Source organism: Ranitomeya variabilis, chromosome 6, assembly GCF_051348905.1.
Source record: "Ranitomeya variabilis isolate aRanVar5 chromosome 6, aRanVar5.hap1, whole genome shotgun sequence".
Lineage (NCBI taxonomy): Eukaryota > Metazoa > Chordata > Amphibia > Anura > Dendrobatidae > Ranitomeya > Ranitomeya variabilis.
Window position 1 is genome coordinate 385217692 of NC_135237.1, and position 9929 is coordinate 385227620.

Genomic DNA, 9929 nt, shown 5'->3' on the forward strand with positions numbered 1-9929 from the left:
CTCAGAGCAGCACCAGAATCTACAAAAGCCATAGCTGAGTAAGAAGATAATGAACAAATTAAAGTCACAGACAAAATAAACTTAGGCTGAAAAGTACTAATGGCGACAGGATTAACAACAATTTTTTTTAAGCACTTAGAGCATGCTGAGATAACATGTGTTGAATCACCACAGTAAAAACACAACCCATTTTGACGTCTATGATTTTGCCGCTCGGCTCTGGTCAGAATTCTGTCACATTGCATAGAATCAGGTGACCGTTCAGACAGCACTGCCAAAGGATTAGCAGATTTGCGCTCCCGCAAACGTCGATCAATTTGAATGGCCAGAGCCATTGAATCATTCAGACCTGTAGGGATAGGAAACCCCACCATCACATTCTTAATGGCTTCAGAAAGACCATTTCTGAAATTTGCGGCCAGGGCACACTCATTCCATTGAGTAAGCATGGACCATTTCCGAAATTTTTGACAATACACCTCAGCTTCGTCCTGACCTTGAGAGATAGCCAGCAACATCTTTTCAGCCTGACTTTCAAGATTAGGCTCCTCATAAAGCAAACCAAGTGCCAGAAAAAACGCATCAACATTCACCAATGCAGGATCTCCTGGCGCCAGAGAGAAGGCCCAATCTTGAGGGTCACCGCGCAAGAAGGAGATAACAATCTTAACTTGCTGAGCGGAATCACCAGAGGAACGAGGTTTCAGAGACAGAAACAATTTGCAATTATTCCTAAAATTCAGGAACTTAGATCTATCTCCAAAAAACGGCTCAGGAATAGGTATTTTTGGTTCAGACATAGGGCTATGGATAACAAAATCCTGAATGCTTTGCACCCTAGCAGCAAGCTTATCCACACTAGAAGTCAGAGTCTGGACATTCATATCTGCAGCAGAGCTCAAGCCACTCAGAGAAAAAGGGGATGGAAGAAGCTAGGCGAACTGCAGCAACACAAAAAAAAAAAACAAAAAAACTCAGAACTTCTTTTTAATCCCGCTTCTGCGATGCAATAAACATTTTCTTTTGGCCTGGCATTCTGTTATGATCCCAGTGGTAGAGGATCTCTGGTATTCCGGCAAGGTCAACAAAAAACATGGAACTGCTCTAGGGAGGTGGAAACTGGGCTAACCGCATACCTGATCCTAACACAACAACTAGAAGTAGCCGGTGAACGTGCCTACGTTGATTCTAGATGTCTCGAGCCAGCCGGAGAACTGACTACCCCTAGAGGGAAAATAAGACCTCACTTGCCTCCAGAGAAATTGAACCCCAAAGATATAGAAAGCCCCCAACAAATAATAATGGTGAGGCAAGAGGAAAACACAAACATAGAGATGAACTAGATTCAGCAAAGTGAGGCCCACTAGTCTAGATAGGCAGAAAATAGAAAGTGAACTATGCGGTCAGCAGAAAACCCTGCAAAAACATCCACGCTGAATATTTCAAGAACCCCCACACCGACTGACGGTGCGGAGGGGGAATATCAGCACCCTAGAGCTTCCAGCGAGCCAGAAAATCACATATCAAGCAAGCTGGACAAAAACACTGAAAAATGCAAATGATCCAAAGTATTCAAAACGGACTTAGCTTTTCTTGCATGAGACAGACGGAAAGGAATCAGGAGGAAACCTTATAGGACTGGATACAATGATGCCAGGCAAGAGACTGAGTCCAGAGGAGACCTAAATAGGGAACACCCGCTGCTTAATGACCCAGCTGGAGCCCAGGCCTGCAACAAGACATGCCTAACACAGTACTGTTAGTGACCACCAGAGGGAGCCCAGAAACACAGTTCACAACAGTAGTGCCTAAAACTATGCAAATTGTGGATGGTCCTAATTTCTTGGGGTAGAGCATTCCAGAGGATTGGTGCAGCACGGGAGAAGTCTTGGAGTCGGGAGTGGGAGGTACGGATTAGTGCAGAGGTTAGTCGAAAGTCATTTGCAGAGCGCAGAGGTCGGTTAGGCCGATAGACAGAAATGAGGGAGGAGATGTAAGGGGGTGCCACACTGAAGAGCTTTGTGAGTGAGAACAAGTACTTTGAATTGTATCCTGTAATGAATGGGCAGCCAGTGTAATGACTGGCGAAGAGCGGACGCGTTTGAGTAAAGATTAGCTAGATAGACAACCCTGGCTGCTGCATTAAGGATAGACTGGAGAGGGGAAAGTCGAGTGAGGGGGAGGCCAATTAATAAAGCATTACAGTAGTCCAGGCGGGAGTGGATCAGGGTGACAGTGAGGGTTTTTGTTGTCTCCATGGTGTGAAAAGGGCGGATTCTAGAGATGTTCTTTAGGTGTAAGCGGCATGAGCGGGCAAGAGATTGTATATGGGATGTGAAGGAGAGATCGGAGTCAAACATAACACCCAGACAGCATGCCTGCTGCTGAGGTGTTATTATGGTGCCACCCACGGAGAGGGAAACGTCAGGTTTGGGGAGGTTAGTAGATGGTGGGAGCAGAAGAAGTTCAGTTTTGGAGAGGTTGAGTTTCAGATAGAGAGCGGACATGATGTTGGAGACTGCGGACAGACAGTCAGTGGTGTTCTATAGTACAGCAGGAGTAAGTCCAGGGGATGACGTGTATAGTTGTGTGTCGTCGGCATAAAGATGGTACTGAAAGCCAAATCTGCTGATGGTCTGTCCAATTGGGGCCGTGTAGAGGGAGAAGAGAAGGGGGCCAAGGACTAAGCCCTGGGGTACCCCGACAGTGAGAGGAAGAGGAGATGAAGTGGAGCCAGAGAACAGAACACTGAAGGAGCGGTCAGAAAGATAGGAGGAGAACCAGGAGAGAGCAGTGTCCTTAATGCCAAGTGACTGGAGCCTAGAGAGTAGGAGAGGGTGGTCAAAAGTATCAAAAGCTGCAGAAAGGTTGAGAAGAATGAGCAGAGAGTGGACACCGTTACTTTTTGCTGTCAGAAGTTCGCTGGTCACTTTGACGAATGCAGTTTCTGTCGAGTGTAGGGGGCGGAAGCTGGACTGTGAAGGGTCTAGGAGGGAGTGAATGGAGAGGTAATGGGTAAGGAGGGAATAGACTAGGCGCTCCAAGAGTTTAGAGATGAAGGGGAGATTGGAGACCGGTCTGTAGTTGTTTGTGCAGGATGGGTCGAGGGTGGGTTTCTTTAGTAACGGAGTAATGATAGAGTGTTTGAAGGAGGATGGGAAAATGCCTGAGGAGAGTGAGAGATTAAAGATTGTAGTTAGGTGAGTAGTGATGACTGGAGAGAGAGACTGGAGGAGATGTGAGGGAATGGGGATGGTAGTGCATGTAGTCGGACGAGAAGAAGAGAGGAGCCTGGAGACTTCTTCTTCTGTGATGGGATCAAATGCGGAGAGTGAGCCAGGGGAGATGCAGGGAGGGATGGGAGTCACTGAACTTGGTGATTGGGAGCGGATTTCCTGGTGGATATTGTCTATTTTCTCTATAAAGTGGTAGGCCAGGTCATCAGCACAAATGTCTGTGATAGGGGCTTGAGCTTTTGACCTGAGGAGGGAGTGAAAGGTGTCAAAAAGTTTCTTGGGGTTGTTGGATAGTGAAGAGATCAGAGAGGTGAAGTAGGTCTGTTTGGCGATGTGAAGGGCAGAGTTATAGGCTTTTAACATAAATTTGAAGTGTATGAAGTCTTCTGGTGTGCGAGTTTTCCTCCATAAGCGTTCAGCACTCCTAGAGCATCGCTGGAGAAATCGGGTTTGTGATGAGAGCCAGGGCTGTTTTACTCTGTGTTTGGAGGTTCTGAGGGTTAGGGGAGCTACTTGGTCTAGGGTGCTTCTAAGAGTGTCATTGTAGTGATGTACCGCCAGATCAGGACAGGAAAAAGAGGAGATTGGGGACAGTGATGAGTGTAAGGAGTCTGAAAGAGTATGAGGGTTAATGGTTTGTAGATTTCTGACTGAATGGTAGGTAGGAGGGTGCTGGGATGAGCAAGGATTTGTGAGCATGAAGGAGAGAATGTTGTGGTCAGAGAGGGGAAGTGGTGAGTTATTTAGGTAGGAGATAGAACACAGCCGGACAAAGACCAGGTCAAGGGTGTTACCGTCCTTGTGTGTCTCAGAGGTTGAGAGCTGTGAGAGGCCGAGCAAAGTGGTTAGTGATAGAAGCTGGGATGCAGATGTAGAAGTGGGGCTGTTTATGGGGATGTTGAAATCTCCCAGGATAAGGGTTGGGAGTTCTGAGGACATGAAGTGCGGCAGCCAGGCAGAGAAGTGATCCATGAAGTGGGTGGGCGAGCCTGGGGGCCGGTATATGACGCTACTCTGAGGAAGAGGGGATGGAAGAACCTGATGGTGTGGACCTCAAAAGAAGGGAATGAGAGTGATGGAGTTGGTGGGATGACCTGGAAGGTGCATTGTGGGGAGAGGAGTATGCCGACTCCACCACCAGGTCTGTTTGTGGGTCTCGGGGAATGGGAGAATTGTAGGCCACCATGGGAAATGGCAGCAGGGGAGACCGTGTCAGAATCCTGGATCCAGGTTTCAGTGAGGGCCAATAGATTTAGAGAGTTGTTCAGAAAGTAGTTGTGCAGGAAAGGAAGCTTGTTACATACAGACCGTGGATTCCAAAGGGCACAATTAAAAGAAGGAGATGAGGGAGTGCAAGTAATATTAATAAGGTTAGAATGGTTTTGATGTGAGGTAGGGTAGCAGTTGAGGTTGTGGGATGGTGGACCAGGATTAGGGGAGATGTCTCCCAAAATCAGTAGGAGTAGGAAGATAAAAAGCAAGAAGTTTTTGGAATTGTAAGAAGTTTTTTTGTGCAGTGTGTTTTGGCAAGACGGACTGAGGTTTTTCAGGAAGGTGAGAAGTGCATGGGAGCTGTACATGGGAGAGGGAAGGAGTGAGGAGCTGATGTGTATGAGTCGTGATGGAGGGGGGATTGGGCGGTGAAAGTGGATTGCAAGGGAGCATAGGAGGATAGGAATAAAGCACATGGATAGAAGGGAGAGCAGAGTGTGGGTTACCTGACTCCTGCCCTGACTAACTGCCATGGAATAACTGCTATAACTTGATGCTTAGCTAATGCGATGCTTTGCTGAATGTGTGCGACCCCACACTTGCGTGCACCCCTAAGAATGAATCTAAATTTATAGGCCCCCAGTGCAGGGAGAGGACAGCGGGATTATGGGAGCTGGTTAGTTATAAATTAGGGACAGCTGCTCAACACATCCTTGTGTGGATAGATGATCAAAGATGCAGTACTGATAACATCTCTATACTAACACCTCTTCTGTGATAAGCATCTACAGAGACCCCCCCTGGAGCTACAACAGTGAGTACTGAGAACCATGTAACTGATGATGAATTCTAGCACAGGAGTTGAATGACATGAAATTACCATCCAGGGTGATAGCTGACACACAGAAAATCATTGCAAAATACAAAAGACATTCAGGATCCAGGGAGAGCCGAGGATAATCACTGCATACCATCCAGGGCTTCTATGTGAAGACTATAAAAATGCTTGTAAAAAAACTGAAGTTACTTTTTTAAGTGCAGAATCAAAGCTTTTCTGTACTCTAAAAAAAACTTAAAAATGCTGCTTCACATTTGCACCAAAAACGCATTAAATAAGGGGGAAAAAACATTAAAAATGCAGCAAAACGCAATAACCAGAGCACATTGTTATTACTTAGTTTAATTGGACAACTGCAGAAAATAAAAAACACAGTATTTATGCAATATGTGAACAAGGCCTTACAGATACCAAAAAGCCAGATGTCATCCTAGATTTGGATCTACGCCTTGCAATCTCGGCCATCTGCTGAATGTCTCTCACTGCCACAGTCCCTTTGACAATTCCTCCTTCCAGAGAAGAATGAAATGGTTAATGGGTGTGGCTTGGGGGTGGCTGAGGACATGGTCATTATTTCTCCCTCTTTCTGTTCTTCAAAAATAGGGTGGTATGGTTAAGTTTGGGAATAGAGATGAATCCAGTTCCAGCCATTTAATCCTCAAAATGCGACCATGGCATCTAACTGTTTAAGTGCAGTGAAAACTTTTTACAGCAGCTTCTATTGAGTTAAATGCCTGGGACCGGATTTGTCTCTAATCCCAGCCTTTATAAAAATATTAGCTCCATAGGACTCCCTGTGCTCCCATGACATATAGATATAAGAAAGGTTATCATGACTTACAATGCACCATTTTGATAACTTACAAAACATTTCTTCACATAAGAGTATCAAGATAATGTAATATTGTAAAAGTAGAGAGGAGTGATTCTCTAGGGAAAATGTGAATTTGGCAGATTCACTTAAATTTGCTCTAAATATTAGATTCACAGGCCCTATGCTGTCTTCGTTCCACCCGCTTCCATTTTTTTCTGTTCAGTTGTTCAGGCTTCACCCCCCTGGATGCAACAGCATGAGACCTAGTCAGTGTCGCAAGCACCAAAGAGTGTACTCTGAATGGGAGAACACCAGAGTCGGAGGGAGGGAACCACAGCTGGATCTAGCGGAGATCCTTTGCAGCTTAATAGGTAAAGGACCATGCGACTATAACTCCAGGGCATAGATAGAACCCAGACAAATAGTGTCCATCTGTCATTTTGCTTGATTTAAACAAATTGAAATGCAAAATGTTCAACAGAAGTTGATTGACTTCGAATCAATTTGCTCATTTCTATTCACAATTCATTGACTAGTGTTAAAGAGATGACCACTACTTTATCATTGATAACCTATCCTTTGGATAGGTCATCAATGTCTGATGTGTCAGGGTCTGACACCTGGCAACTCAGCCGATTAGCTGTTCTGGATGGCAGTGGCTGCTGGCTGGAAATGCTCAATAGCGGATCTGCTCCACCTTCTGATATTGGTCGCAGCTGGGTACTGCACATCTGTCTCTTATTCATATTAATAGGAGGCAGATGTGCAGTACCCAGCCATGGCCACAATTAGCGGATGGAGGAGCTCCGCAAATTGAGTATTTCCAGCAGCCGGCCACTGACCTCGAGAATAATTGATATGCGGGTGTGCCAGGTGCTGGACTTCGACCGATGAGACATTGATGACTTGGGTTGATCGAATAGCTTCGGATAAGTGAATAGTTATAGCACTTACCGAATAGTTTCATTGGTAACCTGGATACCTGGAGTGCTCCTGATAATCAGCTGTTCGGTGCTGCAGTTACATGTGTCACAGCTGTGTTATTAGGTTGTTGGCTACTGCCAGGTCACAAATTTCCATGGTGAGGTTACTCTGACATTACTAAGGAAATGTTTGCATTAAAGAAATTGAAATGGGTTAGGATTAGTGATAAGCAGATAAGTGCCCGATGTTAGTTACATGTACTATTACTACTTACTTATTACAGGGTATATGCTCTCTTTGTTTTCGTTCTTGGGTTTTCTCTGTGAAATGGCCACATTGTATACATTCTTCCATACATTGCGCATATATCAACTTATACTCCAGCTTAATTCTTTGGTTTTGTTAAGTTCATGAAGTCATAAATCCTGAAATGTGACCTTGCAAATGCAGGCATGAAATTATCCCAGGCCCCATCGGAGCTCGAAGTCCTTACCTAGCATGAAGAGGCCTGGGGTTTCAAAACTTGATAGTGTTGATAAGAAGATGCATTGAGTACTGGATAGAGAACTTTTCAACACAATGAGTTCGGAGAGAGGTGAGCTGGAAGGTGAGTCTAAGTATTTTTTTTTATTTCTAACCTTTTGATGGTACTGGCTGACTGCCATCTTGCTGATCACTTTTTGGCGCATACAAATCTTTGTAATATATGAGTAGATTAAACTTTATTCATCTCTAGTTAGGATACAGTCTTAGGGGACCTCAGATTGTATTAAAGGCTTCTTTTTAGGGCAATTTCAATAACTGATGTTTGCTGAAAATGTATTATATATCTCTTTTGTTTCGCCGCCATTGCGTTTCACACCTGGTATGTATGGATGAATTAAAACTAAGTATTTAACATAGGCATTACACCACCATAGCACTGTGGACCTTGAGGAAGACGCTATAAGCGTCGATACGCGGGGGTCCTTGTTGTGAATTCTGCTCTTGGGTTCCCTCCGGTGGTTGTTGGTGGTAGTGCAGTTGTCCCTGGGTTGCAATCCTGGGCAGGTGTCTCTGCTGATTGCAGCTCTGACTGGGGTATTTAGGTGTGCAGGATTCATTAGCCCTTGCCAGTTGCCCATTGTTCTTGGAGGTTTTGCTTCTCTGTCTGGTTCCTCCTGCCCTGCTGCAAATTCAGCAAAGATAAGTCTCTGGTTTTTGTTTCTACAGCACATATGCTGTGTGCTTTACAATTCAGTGCTATTCATTGTTTTTTCTTGTCCAGCTTGGACTGTGTTTGGATATTTCAGTCAAGTTGGATTTTCAGGAGATGCAGATATACATTCCATGTCTTTAGTTAGATGGTGGAATTTTTGTATTATCTGCTGTGGATATTTTTAGGGTTTTAATACTGACCGCTTAGTATTCTGTCCTATCCTTTCCTATTTAGCTAGCATGGCCTCTTTTGCTAAATCCTGATTTCTGTCTGCGTGTGTCTTTCCTCTAATACTCACAATCAATATTTGTGGGGGGCTGCCTATCCTTTGGGATTCTGCTCTGAGGCAAGATAGAATTCCCATTTCCATCTATAGGGGTATTTAGTCCTCCGGCTGTGTCGAGGTGTCTAGGATGTGTTAGGTACACCCCACGGCTACTTCTAGTTGCGGTGTCAGTTTAGGGTTTGCGGTCAGTACAGGTTCCACCTACTCCTGAGAAGGTCTCATGCGGCTCCAAGGTCACCGGATCATAACAGTACAACTGGCCAACAATTAGTTAAATGCATCTCAGAAGAAGGGAAGAAAGGTGTTGAGCCATTTTTTTTTCTGTAGCCTGCTTGGTTTTTTCTTCCCTCTTTTTTTCTGGGTGGCTGAGGAGTCTTGTGCTAGCATGGATGTTCAGGGATTAGCTTCTCATGTAGACCAGCTTGCTGCTAGGGTACAGGGTATTTCTGATTATATTGTTCAGACTCCAGTTTTAGAACCTAAGATTCCTACTCCTGATTTGTTTTTTGGGGATAGGTCCAAATTTTTGAGTTTTAAAAACAACTGTAAACTGTTTTTTGCTCTGAAACCTCGATGCTCTGGTGATTCCATTCAGCAGGTTAAAATTGTCATCTCCCTGCTGCGTGGCGATCCTCAGGATTGGGCATTTTCCCTGCAATCTGGGAATCCGGCCTTGCTTAATGTAGACGCCTTTTTTTAAGGCTTTAGGATTATTATATAATGAACCAAATTCAGTGGATCAAGCGGAGAAGACCTTGTTGACCCTGCAGAATTGTATTGTCAGAAATTTAGAAAATGGTCTGTTTTGACTAAATGGAATAATGATGCTTTGGCGGCAATATTCAGAAAGGGTCTTTCTGAATCCGTTAAAGATGTTATGGTGGGGTTTCCCACGCCTTTCAGTCTGAGTGATTCTATGTCTCTGGCCATTCAGATTGATCGGCGCTTTCGGGAGCGCAGAACTGTGCGCGCTGTGGCGTTGTCCTCAGAGCAGATGCCTGAGCCTATGCAGTGTGATAGGATTCTGTCTAGAACGGAACAACAAGGATTCAGACGTCAGAATAGGTTGTGTTTTTATTGTGGCGATGCTTCTCATGTCATTTCAGTCTGCCCTAAGCGTACAAAGAGGATCGCTAGTTCAGTTACCATCATGTTATGATCCTTAGTGGCTGAGGATCACAGATAGGACTAGCTAAGTTACTGAACATAGAACAAGCTCTAGGGAGGTGGTAACTGGACTGACCGCAAAAACCTGATCCTAACCAAACACACTGAAGGTAGCTGGTGAACGTGCCTAAATTCCTGGACGTCTCGACGCAGCCTGAGAAACTTGCTACCCCTATAGAGAAAGTAAGACCTCACTTGCCTCAGAGAAATGACCCCAAAGATATAGGAAGCCCCCAACAAATAATAACGGTGAG

The 9929-nt window shown here is 44.8% G+C and overlaps 1 protein-coding gene across 1 annotated transcript; it reads right to left on the reverse strand.

The window, feature by feature from the left end:
- Positions 1-2543: 2543 nt before the first annotated feature.
- Positions 2544-5077, reverse strand: LOC143782122 (uncharacterized). Its single transcript, XM_077269244.1, has 2 exons — positions 5041-5077; positions 2544-4970 (listed from the first exon to the last, which is right to left on the reverse strand). The coding sequence occupies exon 2, from the start codon at positions 4206-4208 to the stop codon at positions 2544-2546; it is 1665 nt and encodes a 554-aa protein (XP_077125359.1). The 5' UTR covers positions 4209-4970; positions 5041-5077.
- Between the last annotated feature and the right edge of the window lie 4852 nt (positions 5078-9929).